Raw genomic sequence first — 26,630 nt, forward strand, 5'->3', positions numbered from 1 at the left:
AAAATTATATACACTACCATTCTAAAGTTTGGGGTCACTTAGAAATGTGCTTGTTTTTGAAAGAAAAGTACTTTTTTGTCCAATAACATCAAATTCATCAGAAATAGAGTGTAGACATAGTTAATGTTGTAAATGACTATTGTAGCTGGAAACTTCTGATTTTCTATTTATTTTATGGAATATCTACATAGGCGTACAGAGTCCCATTATCAGCAACCATCACTCCAGTGTTCCAATGGCACGTTTGGTTAGCTAATCCAAGTTTATCATTTTAAAAGGCTAATTGATCATTAGAAAACCCTTTTTAAATTATGTTAGCACAGCTGAAAACTGTTGTACTGATTAAAGAAGCAATAAAACTGGACTTCTTTAGACTAGATGAGTATCTGGAGCATCAGCATTTGTGGGTTCAATTACAGGCTCAAAATGGCCAGAAACAAAGCACTTTCTTCTGAAGCTTGTCAGTATTCTTTTTCTGAGAAATGAAGGCCATTCCATGCGAGAAATTGCCAAGAAACTGAAGATCTCATACAACGCTGAGCACTGCAAACTGGCTCTAACCAGAATAGAAAAAGCAGTGGGTGCAAAATAAATCATTATTTATAACCTTGTCAACCTCTTGACTGTATTTCCTATTCATTTTGCAACCAATTTCTTGTATGTTTTCAAAGAAGTGTATATATACAGTGGGGGGGGAGAGTATTTGATCCCCTGCTGATTTTGTACATTTGCCCACTGACAAAGAAAGGATCAGTCTATCATTTTAATGGTAGGTTTATTTGAACAGTGAGAGACAGAATAACAGCAAAAATATCCAGAAAAACGCATGTCAAAAACGTTATAAATTGATTTGCATTTTAATGAGGGAAATAAGTATTTGACCCCCTCTCAATCAAAACATTTCTGGCTCCCAGGTGTCTTTTATACATGTAACGAGCTGAGATTAGGAGCACACTCTTAAAGGGAGTGCTCCTAACCGCAGCTTGTTAACTGTAAAAAAAAGACACCTGTCCACAGAAGCAATCAATCAATCAGATTCCTAACTCTCCACCATGGCCAAGACCAAAGAGCTCTCCAAGGATGTCAGGGACAAGATTGTAGACCTACACAAGGCTGGAATGGGCTACAAGACCATCGCCAAGCAGCTTGGTGAGGTGACAACATTTGGTGCGATTATTCGCAAATGGAAGAAACACAAAAGAACTGTCAATCTCCCTCGGCCTGGGGCTCCATGCAAGATCTCACCTCGTGGAGTTGCAATGATCATGAGAACGGTGAGGAATCAGCCCAGAACTACACAGGAGGATCTTGTCAATGATCTCAAGGCAGCAGGGACCATAGTCACCAAGAAAACAATTGGTAACACACTACGCCGTGAAGGACTGAAATCCTGCAGCTCCCGCAAGGTCCCCCTGCTAAAGAATACATATACATGCCCGTCTGAAGTTTGCCAATGAACATCTGAATGATTCAGAGGACAACTGGGTGAAAGGGTTGTGGTCAGATGAGACCAAAATGGAGCTCTTTGGCATCAACTCAACTCGCCGTGTTTGGAGGAGGAGGAATGCTGCCTATGACCCCAAGAACACCATCTCCACCGTCAAACATGGAGGTGGAAACATTATGCCTTAATGGGTGTTTTTCTGCTAAGGGGACAGGACAACTTCACCGCATCAAAGGGACGATGGACGGGGCCATGTACTGTCAAATCTTAGGTGAGAACCTCCTTCCCTCAGCCAGGGCATTGAAAATGGGTCGTGGATGGGTATTCCAGCATGACAATGACCCAAAACACACGGCCAAGGCAACAAAGGAGTGGCTCAAGAAGAAGCACATTAAGGTCCTGGAGTGGCCTAGCCAGTCTCCAGACCTTAATCCCATAGAAAATCTGTGGAGGGAGCTGAAGGTTCGAGTTGCCAAACGTCAGCCTCAACCTTAATGACTTGGAGAAGATCTGCAAAGAGGAGTGGGACAAAATCCCTCCTGAAACATCTGACCTCTGTGATTGCCAACAAGGGTTTTGCCACCAAGTACTAAGTCATGTTTTGCAGAGTGGTCAAATACTTATTTCCCTCATTAAAATGCAAATAATTTTATAACATTTATGACATGCGTTTTTCTGGATTTTTTTGTTATTCTGTCTCTCACTGTCTCTCACCTACCATTAAAATTATAGACTGATCATTTCTTTGTAAGTGGGCAAACATACAAAATCAGCAGGGGATCAAATACTTTTTTCCCTCACTGTAGATATGTATGTTTGGACACACCTACTCATTCAAGGGTTTTTCTTTATTTTTACTATTTTCTACATTGCAGAATAATAGTGAAGACATCAACTATGAAATAACACACAGAATCATGTAGTAACCAAAAAAGTGTTAAAAAAATGTAAATAGATTTTATATTTGAGATTCTTCAAAGTAGCCACCCTTTGCCTTGATGACAGCTTTGCAGACTCTTGGCGTTCTCTCAACCAGCTTCATGAGGTGGTCACCTGGAATGCATTTCAATTAACAGGTGTGCATTGTTAAATGTTAATTTGTGGAATTTCTTTCCTTCTTAATGCATTTGAGACAATCAGTTGTGTTGTGACAAGGTAGGGGTGGTATGCAGAAAATAGCCCTATTTGGTAAAATACCAAGTACATACTATGGCAAGAACAGCTCAAATAAGCAAACAAAAATGACAGTCCATCATTACTTTAAGACATGAAAGTCAGTCAATCTGGAAAATGTCAAGAACTTTGAAAGTTTCTTCAAGTGCAGTCACAAAAACCATCAAGCACTATGAGGAAACTGGCTCTCATGAGAACCGCCACAGGAAAGGAAGACCCAGAGTTACCTCTGCTGCAGAGGATATGTTCATTAGAGTTAACTGCACCTCAGATTGCAGCCCAAATAAATGCTTCACAGAGTTCAGGTAGCAGACACATCTCAACAACTGTTCAGTGGAGACTGCGTGAGTCAGGCCTTCATGGTCGAATTACTGTAAAGAAACCAGTACTAAAGGACACCAATAAGAAGAGACTTGCTCGGGCCAAGTAACACGAGCAATGGACCTTAGACTGGTGGAAATCTGTCCTTTGGTCTGATGTGTCCAAATTTTTGGTTCCAACCGCCGTGTCTTTGTGAGACGCAGAGTAAGTGAACGAATGATCTCCACATGTGTGGTTCCCAACGTGAAGCATGGAGGAGGAGGTGTGATGGTGTGGGGGTGCTTTGCTGTTGACACTGTCTGTGATTTATTTAGAATTCAGGGCACATTCAACAAGCATGGCTACCACAGAATTCTGCAGCGATATGCCATCCTGTCTGGTTTGCAATTTGTCCCACTATCATTTGTTTTTCAACAGGACAATGACCCGACACACCTCCAGGCTGTGTAAGGGCTATTTGACCAAGAAGGAGAGTGATGGAGTGCTGCGTCAGATCTCCTGGCCTCCACAATCCCCCGACCTCAACCCAATTGAGATGGTTTGGGATGAGTTGGACCGCAGAATAAAGGAAAAGCACCCAACAAGTGCTCAGCATATGTGGGAACTCTTTCAAGACTGTTGGAAAAGCATTCTAGGTGAAGCTGGTTGAGAGAATATCAAGTGTGCAAAGCTGTCATCAAGGCAAAGGGTGGCTACTTTGAAGAATCTAAAATATATTTTGATTTAACACAACTTTTTTAACTTTTCACTCAACCACCACTGAAATTATAATTGCTAGCCTTTCCTTTGAGTTTGAGTCAAAACTTTTTGGGTTACTACATGTGTTGTTTCATTGTTTTGATTCTTCGCTATTATCCTACAATGTAGAAAATATTAAAAATAAAGAAAAACCCTTGAATGAGTAAAATATGTAAAAAGGGCTTTATAAAAAATGTGATAGGTGTGTCCACACTTTTTTGACTGGTACTGTATATATTTATTTTATACCCTTTCTAACTTCTAATGTTCATATTCTATATGGTCTGTTACTCTTCCAGTCCTGTCTGGTTGCCATAGTTGTTCCTGACCCAGAGACAATGCCAGCTTGGGCCCTGAAGAAAGGCATGGAGGGGAGCTATCGGGACCTCTGTAAAAATACTGTATGTGATTTTAAATTAGTCCACATTCAATGGTGTATTTGTTCCATTTGTTGTCATGATGAAAGGTGTCAACTATGTGTTATGTGAATAGAGAAATAGCCCTAGATGATCAGTAAACTGATTAAAGAAAATTAAAGGGTGCTCTGTTGAATCCCTTTTTGTTAAGAGTTTGGCCCTTTGTTGAATAGGTTGGCACAACACATGGTATTATCTTCGAGAGTCATAGTGTGGTGGTGTTGTCTCTATTTGTGTAAAGGTCCTGAAGAAAGCCATCATGGAAGACTTGCAGCGACTGGGCAAGGCCAGCGGCCTCCACTCGTTTGAGCAGGTGGGTGTGTCAATTGTGAGGTGTTCATTGGTGGGGGCAACTGACACTCAGTTTCAACAAATGACAAGTATCTGAAAGAGAACTCGATGATGACACAGGATCCTGTCTACATTTTATAACGTCTTCATTCTCTCCTAAGGTGAAAAACATCTACGTCCATAATGAGCAATTCTCCACACAGAATGGCCTGTTGACTCCCACACTAAAAGCGAAGAGACCTGAGCTGAGGGAGTTTTTCAAGGAGAAGATTGAAGACCTGTACGAAAACATCTCCATGTGAAACACTACCACGACCACAAACTAAAAGCCTGGTTCTCAGCAACATCACTCCTCATTCACATTTCTCCTTCACTCCACTTCACCCCTATGAAACCACAAAAACAGACTCAAATCAACCAAACAAGTTACTGACTGTGGTTCAGGAAGGAATAATCGATTTCTCTTTTGACGCCCGCTGACCGAGTGTTGCCCGCTGCCCCACGGCAGCCAATGTAGAGCTACAACCAAATCAGCCTCCTCTCCATCTTGAAACGGCAGCAACAGACAGTCAACATAGCCTGCACGTTCCTCTTTCCTTTTGTAGGCCTATCAAAACATAACTTAAAGATTGCATCAGTTGTTCTTCCTACATGATGTGCTCAGAGTTTGCCTGGTAAGAACATACATACATGGGCTAAGGGCAGTGCATGCAGTGTGCTCTGCATTGCTGGGACTGTTGTTACATGATACTTCAAAATTTGTCCTGGGATTTTCTGGTCGTCGACAGTCAAACTGTAAGGCTTCCTCATGTAGTCGATATCGACAAGCTCCACCCATTGATGGAGGTTAGAACAAAATGGACAGTGACATTTTGGGTTTACATAGTACAAATGTATAGGCTTCTGAGTTAATTTTGGTTGCAAAGTATCACTATGTAGATGTAGATGTAAGCATATGAATGGATTTTTTTTTGCGTGGAGTGAGATGAATTGTAACTTTTATTGAATTTTCTGTCATATGGAATCATCACCATATCCTTGTATTGAATGAGTGCAGCAATAAGGATTAGGGGTGTGTTGGGGTAGGGGTGGGGATGGAGCAGAGAAAAATCTAATAAATTCTTGAATAATTTTTATTTATTATTTATTTACTTTCCATGTCAAGCGATGCTCAATCAAACTAAAACAGGATTAACTTTGCATTGCAACACTGACTCATTTGGCTGGGCGATATAGACAAAAGTGTTAACTATGATCACGATAGTGATATAGGGTAATATGAGCATGCACACAGTTGGACAGGTGGCACAGTCTCCATAGAAGTGTTCATCCTGTGTTTTTGGAGTCTATTGAGCTTTACACAGTTAACGTGGCTGTGTGATTGGTTGAAGTTTACTATGGCACAACAAAAGTCTACGTCGAGCTAGCAGATGCTAGTGCCTGCTTCTTCTCAGCAGCCAACAACCACAATGTTGAGTGCTGAAGGTCTATAGGGTGTATTTTCTTCAAGTACCTCAGATGATGTTTCATCATCATATTTGATGTCTGATTTTAGTGGGGGAAAGGCTGCACTTACAGAGCCTCTGAAATATGTTTGTGAGCAGTAGAACCTCACATTGTCTGTTACAGCTAACCAATTAACCTCCGTATCGAAGTTGCATGGGGTTAGGGGTTTCGACTCAAACGGAAAGGCTAGCAATTGTAATTTTAGTGGGTTTTGTGTGAACTGAGGCCTGAAGACTAGCCCACAAAGTACATGCCTACATGATTTAGCTCTGCAGGCTAACACAGTGATATGACACACAGTCAGCCAGGGCTCAAATCGTAGTGTCCATCACACAGATTAATATAATACATTTGCAACATCCAGCTCATTTTATTTGGTAAAACACTATTTAAATGTTTTACACTGTGTCAAAAAAATACTTGACTTAAAGACCATAGGCCGTTGACGGTAGTCCTCCTCCATCTCACTTATTTCAAGTTTGCACCAGTTGAGACCGCTCTCAGTCATTTCTGCCTGGACAAATACACCTGAGTCACAGTCACAAGTCTCTGCTTACAAACAAGCTGTTCAGAGGATAACATGAATCCACTTCACAGATAAGATGTGATTAATATATGTAGGGGAGAGTACGAGGATTGTGTACATTGCATCTGGCAGAACAAGCATGCTTGTACAGCACTTTTGTAAATTAATGTAAAGTATAAAAGGTATACAATTTTTCTTTGCATGTGAAACCATGGGACTGGTGAGGAATCAATTAAAAATGTATAGTCAAATTCCAACTGATGAATGTAAACAGGGCAGAATATAAATAATCATGTAGTATGTTTAAAAATATATAAATAATAGTATGTTTTATAGTAAATCTAAATGATGGGCAGGAGAGGAATAAAGCTGTACATGTTGGATATTTGAATAGTCCGTGTTTTTCCTTCTTTGACTAATGACATGACTCCAGGTGAGGTCATGTTTCAAACCTGGTACAGCGTTAGCACAGATAGAACAATGAGTTAGTTATAAAATGGGTTAGTTATAAAAAACTCTGGCGCAAGTGTACTCTATTCTTGCATCTCACTTTTATGACCAGCAGGGGTCGCAAAAATACATTTTTGGGGGGGAACGCCGCCATTCCAAATAATTGCTGAATAGCTGGAGAGGCTCAAGCTTATTCAAGTTGCTGAAGATCCAGAATTGAAAAACTCGCTATGGCCAATTACAATATTTTAATAATTTAATTAAGAATAGTTTATTCAAACTATCTTTTTGATTCGCTGGCTTTCTAATTTGATCTAACAAGTGAAACACCTGGGCAAAAAACGAACGTTGGCTAGCTAGCAGTAGCTAGTTTAACAGGGGTCATTCCCTGGTCACTCAAACACGTCTGCTAGCTCGCATTCGTGTTTTGTTTGAACAATTACAGTATGAGCTACTATGATTATACCTGAAGGCCATATCTCCCTAGACTTATTTGAATGTATTCCTACAGAGATAAGATATACAGTAGCCATCTAAAACATTATTAGAAAAACAATTTCTCACAACCAGCTACACATATTTACCTACAGCACAACTGGTGGACAAAAAAAAGACCCAAGCCCAGTATATTCATTACCAAACCAGTTTTCTACCTTGCAGAGGAAGTTGAGTCCTGCTCATAGTTGATCAATAAGTTTGCCTGCTATGGTTGCTGTTCACTTGCCTGGCAGAAGCAAATTGGTCTGGATGCCAGACAAACTGGTCATCAAGCACATCTTTTGTTTAATTCTCAGAACTCTTCGCTAAACCCCTCTGTGCACAGCAAAAAGGTCCTGACACCCATAAATGAGTCAATATGCGCTAACCACAGGTGAGCTGCTTCATCTGCTTAACAATTATGAGCAGTCATAAGGCTTGAGTCCCAAATGGTACCCTATTCCCTATATAGTGCGATATTTTTGAGCAGAGCCATATGGGCCCTGGTCAAAAGTAGTGCTTTAAATGCGGAATCGGGTGCCATTTGGGATGCAGTCAGATAAGATTTGTAGCTACAATAAAGTGACTGATCATCCCATTGACATCCCATTACAATGCTTACCTCAACAGATCTGTCTCGTCAACTGCTCCCCTGGTGAGTGAAAACATTCAATTAAACCAGTTCGCTTCACCTCTGATTTACTCTAGCTTATCACTCTCCATTTTCTTTTTCAGGAGAGCAAAATCAATTCAAGCACAGAAGACCATGCAAGTTGAATTTGGAACATGTTTTTTTGTTGTCAGTGAGTGAGTGAAGGGATGGAGGGCCTTTGCACCTTTTGGTCTGTGATGTTTTGGATTGTAATTGGGTCAGAAAGTTGACCACTGAACGTAATGTATTTTCTAGGTGCAGTTTCGCCAATGGGTGTTTCCTCCCTAATGTTGGATTGTGATGAAACTGACAGATGATATTATCTCCAGCGATACCAGCACCAGCAGTCTGATCTCACCTGAGGTGTTCCACAGAGAGGAAGTCTATGGTGTGTATGTGTGTATGTGTGTGTTGGTCTGGGACTCAGCAGGCACTGTAAAAAATACCTGGCTGACAGCCTATGCTGTAAGAAGTTGATTGACATGGGTTATTAAATCTAGTATCGCATGGTATACCGGTACCATGGTAATATCACGATACCAAAACGTCATGATACTTATGACACCAACATTTTTAGAATAACATAGTACCGTTTCACATGATACTACTGAAGTTTTCAACCCTACCGGTCTAAAGAACCTGCTGGAGCCTGTTATAAAATGTTTATAAAGTCAGTTTGGTTTATTAACTCAGTTGAATTTAAGCAACAGCCACTGGTCTCTTGTATGCACAGGTTCAATAATATCCACTTCACTTTCATGCTCATATCACGTGTGGCAGCTGTAATCAACCAGCTGCATCCCTTACCAGCCCTCACTCACCTGCTTCTCCCAGCATCCCCTACCAGCCCTCACTCACCTGTTTCTCTCTGCATCCCCTACTGGCCCTCACTCACCTGTTTCTCTCCGCATCCCCTACCGGCACTCACTCACCTGTTTCTCTCCTGATCCCCTACTGGCCCTCACTCACCTGCTTCTCTCCGCATCCCCTACCGGCCCTCACTCACCTGCTTCTCTCCGCATCCCCTACCAGCCCTCACTCACCTGCTTCTCTCCGCATCCCCTACCGGCCCTAACTCACCTGTTTCTCTCCGCATTCCCTACCAGCCCTCACTCACTTGTTTCTCTCCACATCCCCTACCAGCCCTCACTCACATGCTTCTCTCTGTTCGCTCTTCATGCACTTCTATTCCTCCATCAGTTTTTTAAAATATAATTTATCTGTCATACTGAGTGGGGATGCAGACCCTACTACTCGGTATCGTGATACTTAGCCTGGTTATGTATTGTTAGTCAAATTTTGGTATTGTTACAACACTAATTCAATCCCATCTTTCTTGCAGTTTAGAAGAGACAGTGGCCTTCCCCAGTGAGGAGCTTTTGGACCTGCATGTGAAGAATACTATCCTAGATGTCAGCCATGCTGAGGACATGAATATGCAGCAGCCTCCTAACCTGTAGTCCATCATATGTAAGGGATACAGTGCACTACTGGACATACTGTACAGGTTGTGTCCCAAATAACACCCTATCCCCTATTTAGTGCCCTACTTTTGACCATGGCCCACAGGTCTCTGGTCAAAAGTAGTGCACTACTCAGAATGAATAGTCATTTACAGTATATTCTAACAAATAAAATGTCTTTGTTCACAGCCATTTAGCACTGCCCATTAGACACATTTTTAGGGATTTGTTTATCATTTATGTTGTGTTTATAATATATAATTGACTTATTTCTCTCAAACACCTAACAAAAGCAGAAGAACACATATCAAACTTATTATTTATTTTCCATGTATTTGTAGACAAGCTGTACAATGCCTATGTTTCCATTGAAAGAACACCCTTACCTGGAGGAGTAACTGTGCTCTCAGTCCCCAAGAAAACACCACGAGTATGAAAACGCTCACCTGTCTTTTTGTATTTCTCCAATTCTGGCTGTATCTCAGTGGCATTTAAAGAGAAATTGTTTAATTATCAAGAGAAATTGTGAATCATCTGAATGTTACGCACGCCTCTAGAAAGAGGGAACACAACACCCTGCTACAACTTAACTCTCCGTGGTGTGAAAAAGGTATGGAAGTGTAGATGTGAGCAAGGATGACAAAAAGGCAGAGAATACCGTTTACTGGGAATTTATTCCTTCACGCGGTAAGTTGGGGAAAAGGGGCTGGACGGAACCAAAGCAAAGAAACTAAATATCAAAGCCCCCTCTCCTACCTTACCTGCCTACCCACTACTTACCTAACTAGCACCACCTGGTGCACTAACCAAAATACAGGGGATGGTCCGCCCAGGTCTTTCCTAGTGTGCATAGACAATAAATTACTACGGGTATATGTATGCCCGTGGGCCTCTTGCCTAAGCACTCCCTAGGTGCCTTCCCCTCTGGGAACAAAGGAGACAGAATAACAAACAATTTCACAACTAATCTGAGAAAACCTCAGGACATTAAAGAAGCTCTCTCTCTCTCTCTGAGCAACAAACTAACACAGAACATAAGGTTTCTCAGCAACAACTAACTAAGTACATACCAAATGCTCTTTCTGAGAAACATACATATATATATATATATATATATATATATATATATATATATATATATATATATAACCCTCTGCCATCAACCTCCTCTCTCAGCAACTATCTCCCTGCAAGCAACTATCTCCCTGCAATCATCTCTCTGTGTCTCCCTTTCCCTGAGCAACAGCACACTGGCTTATATTGGGGTTGTTAATTGAGACAGCTGCGTCCTGACGAGGGGGCGGGGTCAGCTCTCCAATCAGCAATGGGGCCGACCAATCAGCTGCTTGGAGAACTTCAGGAAGCCATTACCTGAAACACACTCACAAATATACAAACTACAACACAGAAACTGGGGAACGTAACACTGAAAAAGAGACTCTGAGTATCAATGGGCTTTTCCTGGTTGAATAAAGGTTTAAAGAAAAACACACACAAAAATAGTGTATGTCAGTTAGTAATGAAATCTTTCTCTCAAAGTCAGTGATGATTAGACCCAGGAAGATCGATTGCAGGAAGAGAGTAACATTCAGTGACTCTGTTACCACTGAGAAGATGGTAGTGAACAATGTGAGCCTGTCAGTGGCCACACGCCCAGTGAAATCACTGAGCGGACCGGAAACACAGGGGGCGACAGAGAGACGGCTGCCCCTGAAGAAGCCCCACAAGTCCAGAAAAGACCCACACATCACTTCCCGGAGCAAACCAAGTTCTTTTACTTTGCAGACGAGAAAGAAAAGGACACATTATTTCAAACATTGTGGCAGAGGTACTCCTCCCTGAGGGTAAGCATTCTCTCTGAATGGTCAATCTGGATGAGTCGCTGTCATAGAATGTTGTTTGACTGACCATGGGCCTGGTATTTTTCGCCACCAGATGATATTCGCCAATGTTGGTGTACCTTCGACAGATGCATTTGAAGATGAGGGTGAAGCTGTTTGGTATGCTCACAATTTCTATACAGGATGAAGTCTTGCAGATTTTTGTAAAAAAACCTGTGAATTCCACATCCTCGGACTCTGTTTACCCTGCACTGAAATGTCTTGCAGAAATATGTCATTACTCGAAATGTCCATTAGAGGTCATGCCTTTCTCATGAGACCTTTCATCATGTCCTTTCAAGCATTTCCATGAGTAGGGCCAGGAGCTTTTCCTGACTATTGTGACTGGACCAGGAAAAACTTGTGGCTCTATTTATTGGGTATAAATTGGGCTCAATTCCTGCCACCCTATCCATGAAACATACTGTTTTGTTATAATAATGTATAGTGATGGTTATTGAGTATGATTAATCTGCTGCTACATCTGTTCATTTTCTGTTGTTTTTATTGAATATTGTGCTTTATTCACTCTGCAGTTCCAGAACCAGCTGTGCAAGGTGTGCTGGTTCCACCCCTCCAGGAAGGAAAGCTACCACAACTTGTTAAAGCTGTCATCAATCGAGGTGAGAAAGCAAACAAACCACATTGGCTGAAGCTCATATATAACCTTATTTTACCTGACATTTTCACAACACATTCATCTCACAAGGCCCTGTAAGCATGTTTTGAAAGAGTTTTGCAAACTTGTAATTCAATACACAATTGTGAAAGCTATACAACACTAATGAAAAGGCAGTTTGTACATTTGTTTTTTAATTATTTATTTTAAGACAATTCTGTAAAAAATAAAAAAAAAGAGAATGTTTTCACAGTCCATGTACAGGTTGTCTGTTTTTTGTTTTTGAAATACAAAATAAACATTTATGAAATTCTGTTGCTGTAATACATAATGCACATTGATTTTGTTTAACTAAATACACTGATAATATTACCACCCTGTTGGGGAAGAGCTGGTATTTGAGCTATTTGACATGTGACATACAGTATGTTTCAGGCTAGGAATTGAATATGAACCATATTTAACTTATCAAAATATGTAATCTTCTACGGTGTCCTGGCCTGGGATATATATGGATTCTTTATTATGTTTTAGGAGTTTTTAATGTACATTTTATTTCGTATCTCGACCAGATGGTAACTTTAAGCCAAAACATCAACACAGCATTTCTATTGACCACGTGGTGCTTGGCCAAAAATATCAGCCAATCAAGTATTTTCGACAAGGAGCAGTGGATCATCGTCCAATCAGAAACATGTAGTGGGTTTCCAAGCAGCTCGTGTGACTAATGCTTGTCATATGACTCCGACACAAATGGAATTAGTTTCAAGGAACTAGCGTTGCTTTTGGATTTAAAAGAAAGTGAGACGTTCTGTACCTAAATATTTGGTACAAAATGCCTCCAACTCTTTTCCATAAACTTTTTAATAAAAGAAATGCCTTTTCGCCGCCCCCAAGATGCAACAAAGAGGATCCCGCGTTCAGGTACGTGCGCATGCTATCCATAATAAACTAGCTAGCTAACGTTAGTTGAGCAGCTCGTCTTGTGAAAGAGGTGAGCGAAAGGTCCGGAGCATTGTGTTAGGATACTGCTATGCAATCCGTATGAGCGTAACTAATGTCTGATGACAGCAGCTGAATGCGGCCCTTATTGTTGCCACCGGCTAGCTAACGTTAACCCACCTTGTGAACTCGCTCGAGGAACATGTTGGGTCTTTTGTAGAAAATAAGGCAATGCCGCCACTCTTGGTGGAAATTACTTGAAGACGTTTCAGTAACACGAGACAAAGCAAGTGTTAACTTCTAATGCAAATGTTACTCATTTGTGCTGGATAGGGTGTTCATAATTGGGGTGTGTTACCGTGGAATAAATTGTCGATTTTTTGAATTCATAACTATTCATAACTAGCTTGCAACAATTCCAGATTATTATCGACACTTGGTGTAATGTACAACGGCGCTGCATACATGCTACTGTACCAATGATGTGTGTGTGTGTGTGTGTGTGTATATAAATCATTGTACAGTAGCAGGCATTGAGATGTGGTCACAAGCCAGCCAGTCAACCAGGGGCAGTATGTGCTCTGTGCACGTGACTGTTCAATGGGCCTATGACAAATGGATGGCTGGCAAGCTGAAGCTGCTCTGTGAAGGCTCAGAAAATACTACATTAGTTGTGCTATAGTTTCTCTGATTGCTCTGAAATTACAAAGCTTTTGATATTTGTCTTCTGTTACTGCGCATTGGGAAATCATTTTATACATTCTTTAAAAATATAGATCTTATGAATTATAGGCCTATCATTTTAAGAGAGATGTCAATGAATTCAGGTGGATTCCATTTATATCTGTCTCTCATGAGAACCCATGATACTAAATACCCTCCCCTATATGTGTCAAATTCACATTCATAAAGATGTCCAGGCTGAGAGAGAGATGCAGCGGAGTTCATTTCGCACTGGACCCCATCATGGCATGGGTTACTATTCCCTTTCTGGTCCGCACTTAAGTACGTTTCTTTGCACCCAGGCTTCATTCATCAGACACGCGGGACTGATAGTTCACTTTAACACACGCACTCAAGCACGTTGGTGTCTCCTACTACAAAATTATTGATTTGCTTATCTGACAGTAAAACTACTCAGATACTGACACTGGACTGACTATAAGAATACTAGGCAGAGCAGCAGGTTGGTTGACCCTCTGAGGAAAACCCTTAACAGAGCTCATATTACCCTGACTCCCTGGCTACGTGTGACCAAGGGCAGTATACTGTATATCGCTGAGAGATACCTGCCAAAGGCTTTGCTTGCTTCCCAGCCTGCCCCGACTGCAAACAGCTTCCTTCCTGTACCACAGAACAACACACACAACCTTGAGTCAGAACTCAAAACACACTGCTCCTTCCCCAGGCAGAAAGTATTCACACCCCTTTTACTTATTCCACATTTTGTTGTGTTACAGCCTGAATTTAAAATTGATTACATTGAGATTGTGTGTCACTGATCTACACACAATACCCCATAATGTCAAAGTGGAATTATGTTTTTAAACATTTTTATTCTCCAATTTAAGGGAAAGAAATGTCTTGAGTCAAGTGTTCAACCCCTTTGTTATGGCAAGCCTAAATCAGTTCAGGAGTAAAAATCTGCTTAACAAGTCACATAAGTTGCATGGACTCACTCTGTGTGCAATAATAGTGTTTAACACATTTTTTGAATGACTACATCATCTCTGTACCCCACATATTCAATTATCTGTAAGGTCGCAGTCGATCAGTGAATTTCAAACACAGATTCAACCAGAAAGACAAGGAAGGTTTTCCAATGCCTCGCAAAGAAGGGCACCTATTGGTAGATGGGTAAACATTTTTTTTATCCCTTTGATATTCAATATCCCTTTGAACATGGTGAAGTTATTCATTACACTTGGATGGTGTATTAATACAGCCAGTCACTACAAAGATACAGGCGTCCTTCCTAACTCAGTTGCCGGAGAGGAAGGAAACCGCTCTGGGATTTCACCATGATGCAATGGTGACTTTAAAACAGTTACAGAGTTGAATGGCTTTGATAGGAAAAAAACTGAGGATGGATCAACATTGTATTTACTCCACAATACTAAACTAAATGACAGAGTGAACAGAAGGAAGCATGTACAGAATTAAAAAATATTTCAAAATATTCCATGCATCCTGTTTGCAATAAGGCAGTGAAGAAATTAACTTCATGTCCTGAATACAAAGCATTATGTTCGGGGAAACACAACACATCATTAAGTGCTACTCTTCATATTTTCAAGCATGTTGGTGGCTGCCTCGTGTAAAAATAAATTCTAGGTGAAAACCTGGTTGCTCATAACCAAATAATGTTGTTGACTCGCCATTTACTTGTTGGCCAAAGCATACATTAGAGAAAAAACACTCAGTTCTAGTGATGCACTGATATGACATTTTTGGCTGATACCGATATCCGATATTTTCCTTGCCAAAATAAACGAAACTGATAACCGATATTTACAATTTTAGCGGCTTTCTAAGCATTCTAGTACAGTTATAGTTAACACACACACGGACGCAGCGGTCTAAGGTATCTCAGTGCAAGAGGCATCACTACAGTCCCTGGTTCGAATCCAGGCTGTATCACATCCGGCCATGATTGGGATTCCCATAGTGCGGTGCACAATTGGCCCAGCGTCTTCCGGGCCATCATTGTAAATAAGAATTTGTTCTTAACTGACTTGCCTAGTTAAATGAAGGTTACACACACCACACTGACCAAAAAGTTATTTTGTTGGCATTTATGTATGTTCCCATTACCAGTAAAACATAGTCATAACCTATCTCTTTCATTTACTTGCTGTGCTCATTCATTTGTTCAGTTGTTTCATTCTCAACCAGGACTTCTATGGAATGCCGTTCAGGTCTTTGCGTGTCAAAAAAGATACGCATCAAATAACACTTTGATGTGTCAAATAACATGACATCTGTTTCAGTAGCTATATTTAGCTAGCTAACTATAAAGCTAGGTGTCATCTAAAATAACCCTAATTTATAAGACAGTTCTTATTTGATTAATTGTGGTCCGACCCATCTATGTGAAGTTAGCCACAATGGTGGACTTTGCAGTTAGCCTTCAAAATAAAACTATGGCATAAATCTACTATTTGTATTCATTTGCATTACTGTCAATGACATTTTATTTTTGAAGGCAAACCGCAAATTCCACTATTGTGCCTAATCCTTATTGTGGTTAGCTTCACAACACAACCCGGTGCGGTCGAGCCTTACTAGCCAGATGAAGCTAGCTGGCTGCTTATAACGTTAGCTTTGGGCAACAGGGTTAAGTTGCGGTCATGTACCTACGTTATAGGTATGCACGGTTCTTTTGACATCGGGTTTTGCAGAACGGGGCGTTAAACTAGACATCCGATGTTGGCGTTTTTAGCTAATATCGGCCGATTCCGATATGTTCACCGATATATCGTGCATCCCTACTCAGTACACTTGTTTTTGACGCAAACAGTTTTTTTTTTTTAAACGCTTGAAATTTGCTTAGATAAGGGCACATCTTATCCAAAGAGGATGTCATTATCTGATTAGTCAAGCAATGTTTTTCTCGAGGGAAGCCAAACTTTACACTCCTTCGTCAGTGATTTGTCAACAGTAGGGATTCTTCAATGAAGTGTTTGTCATTCAATGACACTTTATATGCAACAAACAATTACTTGAAAAATACTGCATCAAACATCTTAATGTAAAATTGCACCACCATGATTTCTTCTGCAAAAAGGTGTAAATTCAGGACAGATTTCTTAAGTTATCTCCGATTAATTCTGAATATTTTGAGGAAGTGTAAAGATGGACCAACAGTACACGGACCACTTTTTTCTTGTTTTTCAAGCAAAGGAATATAGTGACAAAGCAAAGGACAGAAAGACTCAGACTTGTGAAATTATCAGTCTGCATTTATTGCTGTTATGGTAAAGTGCACTAGTAGTTCCATCGTGTGTTTCCAAATCCTGAATCCATCCATACTATTTGACTTGGTCCTTCCGGGCTCAGGCAGACTGCCCCAGTGCCCCCACATGGAAGCTAATTTGAATATCCAGGTGTATGCAAGTTTTATTGGATGAGCTGTCAAAGCAGTTATTTTTTATTTACCAGTATACTCCCAAACCACTCTTTCCTAACAGGCCAAGCAGAGGCACAGAGAAAAGCTGCTTTTTAACATCCTGAGTTATATTTTTGGGGAAGGACATCTATTTAATTCATGTTGTAATGAATTGTAGGTAATATTTCATAAACATTCTCGAACACTGGACAGATACTTTAAGTTGTAGTAGTGGAATGGTTGAGAGAGGAGAACTCTAGGCTCAAGTTCCCTCTGCACATAGTTTCATAACAGTGTGTGTCATGTGCGGGATGTCACAGTATCACTTCTATTCCCTAGTCAGTCACAACCTTTAAAAGTTGCTTCCAGGTTAGATGAGGGAAAGTCGTTGCTTTTTTTATTTTTTTTATTTTTTACATCCAATCTCCTGCTTCTCCATCTTGAGTTGTGGTTTGGCTACTTTGTGTTGTTTTTTTTAAATGAGTTAGTCTAGTGAGTGTGTTGCATCTCATCAGGCAGGCCAGTGGTCTGTAAGACAGCTTGTCGACATGTTCTTCCTATCAGTGCTATTTTAAGTGACCCAAGAGTTCTCAGAACAGCAGGGTCATGGTAAAGATATATATTTTGCGTAAAGGACCCTACCCTGTCTTTACCTATGGTACTGGCATGGTAAGTACTAATAGTTGCCTATGTCTTAATGAAAACTGAATAGCCTTATTTGTGTGAGATTTAGGGTATCAAATGTAAAGTTATGTAGCCTACTAGGCCTATTTCTTGAACTCTTCCATGCTCTCTTAGTTAGCAGCACAATCAAGGTTTCCTCATAAACCACATCAAAGCCTTTGAAAAGCTGGTGTTTGAATGGTGTAGGCCTACGGGCATTTATCCTAGATTTTAATATGCAGGCCTAAAAGCGTCTGCATGTTTCACAGCTGATAACAGTTCGGAACAGTTTGTGCGTATATTATGACACATTTTATGTTCATTTGGTCTTCGGCAAGGTTTCTTTTCGGTTGTTCATGCACATTATATTTTTTCTCAAGGCAAGCTGAGGTCGGCAGCCGACTACGTGCCTTCGTCTGTGATTGGTCAACAGTAGGGATTCTTCAATGAAGTGCTGTCATTCAACGAATCGTTTTCATGCACTTAAAAAAAAAAAGAAATGTTTTACTTGAAATACTGCACCAAACATCTTAGATGGAAAATTACGCAACTAAGATCTCCTTAACTCAAATGTGTCATTAATTGACTATCTTAGATTAATTTAGACTTTTTGAGGAAGTTCTCTCAGAATGGACAAACAGTACTATTGGTGTTTTAAGGGAGTATGCGCGCGCGCACACTCATTCGTTTTGCCTTGCCAAGTTCAGCAAGGCGCCAGCTGAACTGAAGCATGCTGATGGCTTAACTCCCCTCAGAATTCTAACCCTAACTAAAATACCAACTTTGCCAGAAACCCTTTTTGCTGTTTCTCAGAATTGGCAGTCAGAGCTTGTCCCAAATTACACCCTATTCCCTATATAGGTTAGTGCACTACTTTTTGACTAGATCCCAATGTGTCCTGGTCAGAAGTAATGCACTTCATAGGGAATAGGGTGCTATTTGTGTTGCCGTGAGTCATGGAACTGGGCTTGTGGTATCAGTAATGTTTAAGAGTTTACTGAGTTACAATTCATATAAGGAAATCAGTCAATTGAAAAAAAATTCATCCGGCCCTAATCTATGGGTTTCACATGACTGGGAATACAGACATGCATCTGTTGGTCACAGATGCCTTACATTGGGCCTCAGAATCGCGTCACGGTATCTTTGGAATGCACAATCATCGATTTTAAATGCAATTGTGTTCATTGTCCGTAGCTTATGCCTGACCATACCATAACCCCACCGCCACCATGGGGCACTTTTAACGTTGACATCAACAAACCTCTCACCCACACAAGGCCATACATGTGGTCTGTGGTTGAGGTCAGTTGGACATACTGCCAAATTCTATAAAATGATATTGGAGACGGCTTATGGTAGAGAAATTAACATTGAATTATCTGGCAACAGCTCTGGGGGATATTCCTGCAGTCAGTATGCCAATTGCACACTCCCACAAAACATGAGAAATCTGTGGCCTTTTATTGTCCCCAGCACAAGGTGCACCTGTTTAATGATCATGCTGTTTATCATCAGCTTCTTGATATGCCACACCTGTCAGGTGGATTATCTTGGCAAAGAGGAAATGCTCATTTAATTAGGGATGTAAACAAATTTGTGCACAACATTTGAGAGAAATATGCTTTTGTCAATCATGTTCATGTGTAATGTTACACCATAAACTGATATGAACACTTAAAGGCCTCTCGGAATGTAATCTAGGCCTAGCCTATTTAGTTGAGTCCCATATCAGTGATGTGTCCCATATCAGTGATGTGTCCCATATCAGTGATGTGTCCCATATCAGTGATGTGTCCCATATCAGTGATGTGTCCCATATCACCTGACTACCTACTTTCTTTCTGTACATTCTGGCAAAACAGTGTGAGACACTCAGTATTGTAGGGGCTTTCAGACAGCCATTTCTTGGTCTAGAACTGAAGCCCAGAATTAGGCCTAGTCCCCTTGCACTCAGCTTTTACTTAGAGTAGAATAACTATTTTCCCCAGAGATAACGTGAGTTTGGCAATCATGTAACAGCAATAGTATTTCACAACGTTACACCGTTCTTACACGTGTGATGCAGCATGATCCAGTCAGTCATAGACACACAGCCCCTGGGTTTGTGGTTTCCTCTGGCATCCTTTTCATTGAACAATCAGGGGTTGAACTTGGTTTGACGAGAATGTGGATGTGATCCACACACTCATGGATCATGTGATTCATGGAGTGGAATGCAGAAGTGAGCGGTCACCTGGCTGAAACCAAGGAAACACAACAGGTTGTGGGTCAGGTGTCCAAGTTAGTCAGCCGTGGTGGTAACTTGGAAGCTTTCAAGCTTCCCTGCATTTGCATCTTGTGGCTTCTCTGGGGCTGTTGAGAGAGACTGGAGAAAGGATCCCCCCTTCCTCCAGCTCCCACTGACCCCTCCCCAGTTCACAGACTCGGTCACTGTGTTTTTAGTTTTAGCAGGGAGGGTATGCGTGTGTTGCCCATAGATCCAGTTGTGTGTGTGTGTGTGAGAGATGTTGTTTGTGTGTTGGAGTCGGTAAGCAGGTGTCCTCTTTCACCCATAAGAAAGTGTGATTAGGTTATTCTTGCACCCAGTGTCCTAAAGCAGGGTTTCATTTTCAGCCCAGAGTGTTAATATAGCCTAGCTGGACTGGTTCACCAGAATGCCTATCTGGAAAAGTACCCTCTGTGTATTCAAAAACAACCCCCATTATCAGACAGAGGAAAAGCGTCACAGCTTAGGTTGATTGTTTATGTAACATGCATGTTCACCCCACTTAGCTGCCCACCCCACAGTGTCCCAATGGCCTCTGCAGCGTGTGCCTTTCTGGTGGGAGGGAGGGCTGTTTTGCGGTCACAGCGAGGAGGACATATTATTCCCTGTGAAGACCTCCAGTGGATGGCTGTGCCTGTCACTTTCTTTAGTTTCAGAGGGTGACTAGACTCCCGCCCAGTGGGCAGCGGCAGTGCCGGGATGCCTTTGTCCAGGCGCTGTCCAGCACAGCGCAAAGATCACCTGACAGTCTCATGTTGTTGTGTGAATTTAGTTCAGCGCTATTCTTAGCCACGCAGTGGATGAGAGGGCAAGGAGAGGGCTGGGGGAAAGACTGGCAAATGCACAATGATGTCCAGGTACCTAGTAATATTTAAAACGGCTTGCTGCTTGTGTGCGTGATTATTGGCAGGTGTTTGATACTGTTCAGGATTTGACCGTGTTGGATTTGAATGTGGTTAGAATACTTAACTCAAGGTTACTTTCAGCTTCACGGAGAGAGCTGCAGCTGTGTGTCGCGGCGCTTGAATCTACTTGTTTTTAAGTGGCGCAAGGCTGTATATTTTCACTATAATTGTGGTGACAATGTGCTGCTGTGTTATGTAATGTGGTGATTAGTGCTCTGACAGCTTGCAGTTGCTTCTCTATTTGGAACCAGTGTGGATGCAGTGTTTACCGCCTTTCAGTCAAAGGCTGTCCGTCTTCTGTAATTTTTAGGGAGTTTACTTTGGCACTGCAGGGCTCCGGCTCACACAATGCTTCTTTGTAAATTGTATGCTCTGATTGATACAGCTGAGCTATAAGCAAATTGTTGTTATTACAAATGCCCTAGTCTAAATAGTACATTTGAAACATTCATAGATTTAGGGATAAACACATTAAGAGGTGGATACTGCAAGGAAATTAATATGATGTTTATAGGCCTTTTTTTGTAGGCTATTTTATAGGCTCAGACCGAATTGAGGTCAGCACTGTGCTGCTGTATGTAACAGTCTTGTGTGCTGCTGCTTTTATGAATGGCTCCTAATAGCCAACTGTCACAGGGTCTGTTTCCTTGTTTCTCCCCGCTTGCTCTCTGTCCCTGGTTGATGGATGCAAAGTTCTTAAAACTGTTCCACTTTCTCTCGTCTGCTAACTTCTGTTCTGATAAGATGGAGAGCTGCGTTGTCTGTTATCCTCTGCTGAAATGATTTGCCAAGCTCATTATGTTTTCGTTTTTGTACTCCCTTCTGTTTGTTAGGCTGAATGAATCCTATTACTAGCTTTAGCTAGGCCTAGCCTATATGTAAATGTATCATGCTAAGGAGTAATAACATGGTCCTTAAAACATATTGACAGGCTCTAGGCCTGCGCTACTGTCATTTGATCCTATCATTTAGTCCATACGGTATGATCCTGTCATTTAGTCCATACGGTATGATCCTGTCATTTAGTCCATACGGTATGATCCTGTCATTTAGTCCATACGGTATGATCCTGTCATTTAGTCCATACGGTATGATCCTGTCATTTAGTCCAATTATAGGACACTTCCGTTCACCTACTAACAAATTTACACTTCTCAACTACACGACGACACACGAAGGAGAGAGGACCGACTTTTGCCCCAATGAGGAAAAAGTGAATGCCTCATGCATAACTCAGAGCCAACATCATTGATGACTTGGTTGTCTGAGGGGAATTGGATGTTTCTGAACAGAATATATGGGCTAGCTATGGAGAGCCTTGGGTGTAAGAGGCTCTTTGCATCCCAAATAGCACCCTAATCCCTATATAGTGCACTACTTTTGACCATAACCCTGTGGAAGAAGTAGTGCCCTATGTAGCGAATAGGGTGCCATTTGGGACAAAGGCGCAGTAAGTTTGACTAGTCTGCTCTTTCCTACGCTCTACAATGGGTAGGGGAGTGTTCTTGGCCTGCCATGGAATGCCGATTCCCGCCAGGGTAGGTTTTGCTTTCAAAATGGACAACTTTTGCACTCCATGAATGAGTCCAAGGATGATTACTTTATAGGATTCGTGTACCATCACCTCATTCGCTTTCAAGGTTTCTTTTCTTGAATGTTGTTTTTCGTTTAGCCGACCTCGATTAGTGCTGTCATTGAGTGAAGGTTTGATGGGCACATAAAGGGAATATTGTACTCGGACGTAGAAGTTATTGTGAGGGCCCTGATAATTAATCTATTTCAATGATAGACGTTATGTTAGGCCGATGTGATACGAGCTAGGCTTGGGCAGTATCCAGTGTCATGCTTTCCTACCAACCTTGTACCATACTGGGATATTCGGTAATATTAGCGCTGAACACAAGGGGCCTGGTTTTCAACCCCACCGAGGCGCTAATCCGAAGGTTATCAATGCTAACAAGTACATGTACAATCCCGTAGAGAATGCTAACTAAATTCAAACAAAGGCATTGCAAACATTGTATCGTTTCTGACCTAAACTATACAAGTAACTAAAAAATGCTACTCAAAGTTTGCAGCACATACAAAACAAATATTAAACAGCATGGCTCTTGGTCCAGGAGGGGATTCTCTGCTGTTACCAAGCAAAGCTTTATTTTGGAAGGACTGTAGCTAACCACTTAGCTAGATTGCTAACTAGCTAGATAGCTAACTAGCTACTAAATTAGCAAACCAAATGCACAACTGCGGAGCATTTGGCATATTTTAGACCGTTAACTTAATAGTAATAAGATACCTGGCTGGCAAACATTTAGTTGTGAATTCCATACTGTAACTAGATCACCTGGCGCGTGCAGCACAACAGTGGGTGACAAACAAGGCTCCGGTCTTTCGTCGTCGTGTGCCTGTAAACAAACACCACGTGAGGACTTACCTGGGGACTACAGGTAAGCCTTCTAATAAACAATGGTCACAGGTGAAATGAAGAACACAATCGTCTTTATCTTCTGAGGTACTGCACAAGTTGACTGCAAGTATTTACTTAAAGTGTCTGTAAATATTCAAATGTATTAAACTTCAAAGAAATAGTTTCAACGGTGTTGAAAAAACATCCAGTGGCTTTTTCCAAATACCCGTGTGTGTGTGTGTGTGTGTGTGTGTGTGTGTGTGTGTGTGCAGTGTACCACCCAAGCCCCTAATACCAACGATATAAATTATCAAACGACTTGAGATGAGCAATGGACAATTTGATTAAAAGTTCCTTTAGATTAGAGGCTTAAGAAGAACTAACCCCCCACCCTCAAGTGAATGAGGAATGTTGGTTATACTGTGACTGACAACAGTGTTTTGGTAAACAGCACGTCACACAACGCACTTAGCCCAGACCAGTACACATCCCTGGCCCTGATGGACAACAGTAATGCAGAGAACACAAATACCAGTGGGCTGTGACTTAGGGTATTGACAGGGAGCTAGGACAGCTAAGCCCCCTCACCCCTCCTCAAAACAGTGGCATTTAATAGGACCCCTCCTCACAGACTCCAATAAACAGCTAGAAATAGGCCTATCCACTCCCTGCTTCCCATCCCTCAGATTTGAGAAAAATCCTCCTCTGTTTCGTCTCTGTCCATCACTTTTTTTTTTTTTTTACGGCCCTCCTAACCAAACAGGCCCTGTGGTGGAGGCTTGGGGGGGTGGCCATAGCTCTCTCTGCTCCCCATCAGGGAGGCGGCAGAATGAGGGGAGGAATGGCAGCAATGGCACGACGGGCAGGCCCACCGATCCAAAGGGCTGACCGCTTAAGAGGACTTATTAACCAACTGTCAGTCCATCACTGTGAACCTGTTTTACTTTTTATTATAATTGATCCTTTATTTGATGCCGTTTACCTGGGCCATTATGGACCTCTGCTTGGTTATGGTATTCTGACTGGGTGAAGACAGGTCTGACTGGGGAATGTCTGTCTTTACGTGCTGCTGATATTTTGGGAGTCAGTTTGATAGTTTGAATAACAGGTCTACATTCATTGCTAGTAGTGCCAGCATGGTCATATGCTTCATGCTTGTTTCCCCCCCCCCCATCTCTCTTTCTCTAGCTGGTCATCCCCACAGCTGGACCCTAGCCAGATCAGATTGATAGTGTACCAAGACTGTGAGCGACGGGGGAGAAATGTCCTCTTCGACTCCAGTGCCAAAAAGAGGAGTGCAGAGGAAGCCCCTGCCTCGGTGAGTGACACTTTGATGAGGGATATGGGGGGCGGTGTGTCTATCTTGTCTGGGGAAGGTGTTTTATGAGGCTGTACACCATAGTGTGGGGGAAATGCTGTCTAAAGCTCCTGTGGCTGTATTAGAGAGGACTTGACTGGTTTGAACTGGACCTCTTATCTCCAATAATAATAGCATCAGCTGACACCCGCCACCGATGTGTAAACATTCCTCCAGACTCACATGACCAGAGTCTCTGACTCTCTATCACACATCTTCAACCCTTTTGGCATTGCGCTGTCATGGGTTGCTGCAATGTACTTTGGTGTTGACAACACCCCAACTGCTTGACCTGTATCACCCTTGTGTCCAAATAGAACATGTGTATTTACTTTAACAACCTATTGTAAATGTTTGCATTAAAAAGCAATATGAGTTTATTGGATAGAGGCCACAATTAGCTAGGCCTGTCCATGCAACAAGTGTGGGTACTATGTTAGTCATTGCCATTCAATGCATTCTGCAGCATGATTAAGGTTTAGATCGCTCCTGTGTGACCCCTGTCACATGATGGGTTTTTTGCCTGAGGATATTGTTTCTCCCTAGAGAGGTGGAGAGCAAGTTAGAGTGAGTTAGCTTGAGAGGGGGAGAGCTAGAGAGGGAGGGGGAGGAACTAGGTTGTACAAGCTAGAAAGAGGGTGAGCAGTGAGTGAGCTCGAGGGGGGGAGGGAGTGGGTGCTGCAGAGAGAGAGGGAGGGAGGGGGAGGGAGGGAGAGCAAGAGTGCGGTTGCAGCTCCTGCTCACGAGTTCCTGAGGAAGTCATATGACAGGCACTCACATGTACCAAGCCTTTGTGTACTCTATCAGGGTGTGGCGAGACATTTGTTTGATGTGAGCCATTACTAAAGCAAAGCAACACACGCAGTACAGTATAATAGGGTGCCATTCTCTGCAGACAAATTAAGTCACATCACATGGGGGGGATAAGATTTGTGTTTTAATCTGTATGGATTTAAGACGAACAGAAATGACTTCGAATGCTCTGACATCAGTCTCATTTCATGAGATACAGAAAGCCTCTATGTTGGTTGTGTTTGCTTAGAAATACGAGATAAAGCTTTGATAATGGCTTGATTTTTATTTCATTTATTATTTACATTTAATGTCACTAACACTTGTTTCTTAGGAAATTCCTCAATGCACTGTATTTGTTATTATCATTATTTAAGCAATGTATGTCTATAAACATCAATCATTCAAACATGAACAGAAGAACATTTTTGTCGCTGTATGCGCATATATTTTTGGGGCGAAGATTGTACCGCTAAACTCTTGAATTCCATCCGGGTGTGTGTATGTGTAATTATACTGTCAGACAATTCCTATGAATGTGCCCTCTGTGCAAAATATATCCAGTGTTTGTTTAAAGATCAGTCAGAAGCTCATCAAACTTAGGACAGAGGCAATATGCTTCTTATTTATGTGATAGGCCATGACAAATACTAGTGGCAAAAGTATGTGGACACCTGCTCAAACATCTCATTCCAAAATCATGGCCATTAATATGGAGTCGGTCCCCCCTTTGCTGCTATAACAGCCTCTACTCTTCTGGGAAGGCTTTCCACTAGATGTTGGAGCATTGCTGCAGGGATTTGCTTCCATTCAGCCACAAGAGCATTAGTGAGGTCAGGCACTAAGTTCCAATTCATCCCAAAGGTGTTTGAGGTCAGGTCTCTGTGCAGGCCAGTCATGTTCTTCCACACTGATATTGACAAATCATTTCTTTATGGCCCTCGCTTTGTGCAAAGGGGCATTATCATGCTGAAACAGGAAAATGCCTTCCTTAAACTGTTGCCACAAAGTTGGAAGCACAGAATCATCTGGAATATCATTGTATGCTGTAGCGTTAAGATGTCCCTTCACTGGAACTAAAGGGCCTGAACCATGAAAAACAGCCCAGACCATTATTCCTCCACCAAACTTTACCGTTGACATTGGGGAAGGTAGCGTTCTCCTGGCATCCGCCAACCCAGATTCATCCATCCAACTACCAGATGGTGATGCGTGATTCATCACTCCAGAG

At 41.7% G+C, this 26,630-nt stretch overlaps 2 protein-coding genes across 9 annotated transcripts in view; both read left to right on the plus strand.

The window, feature by feature from the left end:
• The window catches only part of LOC106567519 (long-chain-fatty-acid--CoA ligase 6), a 79,275-nt gene extending 72,469 nt beyond the window's left edge, over nt 1–6,806 (plus strand). For all 4 annotated transcript variants that reach the window (XM_045693406.2, XM_014136844.3, XM_014136843.3 and 1 more), the window contains 3 exons: nt 3,976–4,077; nt 4,334–4,405; nt 4,545–6,806. In XM_045693406.2, the coding sequence (XP_045549362.1) occupies nt 3,976–4,077; nt 4,334–4,405; nt 4,545–4,685 (315 nt within the window). In that variant the 3' untranslated portion in view covers nt 4,686–6,806. The remainder of the gene's footprint in view (nt 1–3,975; nt 4,078–4,333; nt 4,406–4,544) is intronic.
• Nucleotides 6,807–11,185: 4,379 nt separating this feature from the next.
• LOC106567520 (folliculin-interacting protein 1) overlaps nt 11,186–26,630 on the plus strand; it is a 32,544-nt gene continuing 17,099 nt past the window's right edge. For 3 of the 5 annotated variants that reach the window (XM_014136851.3, XM_045693410.2, XM_014136852.3), the window contains exons 1-2: nt 12,638–12,880; nt 24,439–24,568. In XM_014136851.3, the coding sequence (XP_013992326.3) occupies nt 12,792–12,880; nt 24,439–24,568 (219 nt within the window). In that variant the 5' untranslated portion in view covers nt 12,638–12,791. Of the gene's footprint in view, nt 11,302–11,392; nt 11,458–11,873; nt 11,961–12,637; nt 12,881–20,533; nt 20,796–24,438; nt 24,569–26,630 lie in introns of those variants that run through there. The other 2 variants (XM_045693411.2, XM_014136856.3) reach the window with 2 other exon arrangements.

Source organism: Salmo salar, chromosome 13, assembly GCF_965601325.2.
Source record: "Salmo salar chromosome 13, fSalSal1, whole genome shotgun sequence".
Classification (NCBI taxonomy): Eukaryota; Metazoa; Chordata; class Actinopteri; order Salmoniformes; family Salmonidae; genus Salmo; species Salmo salar.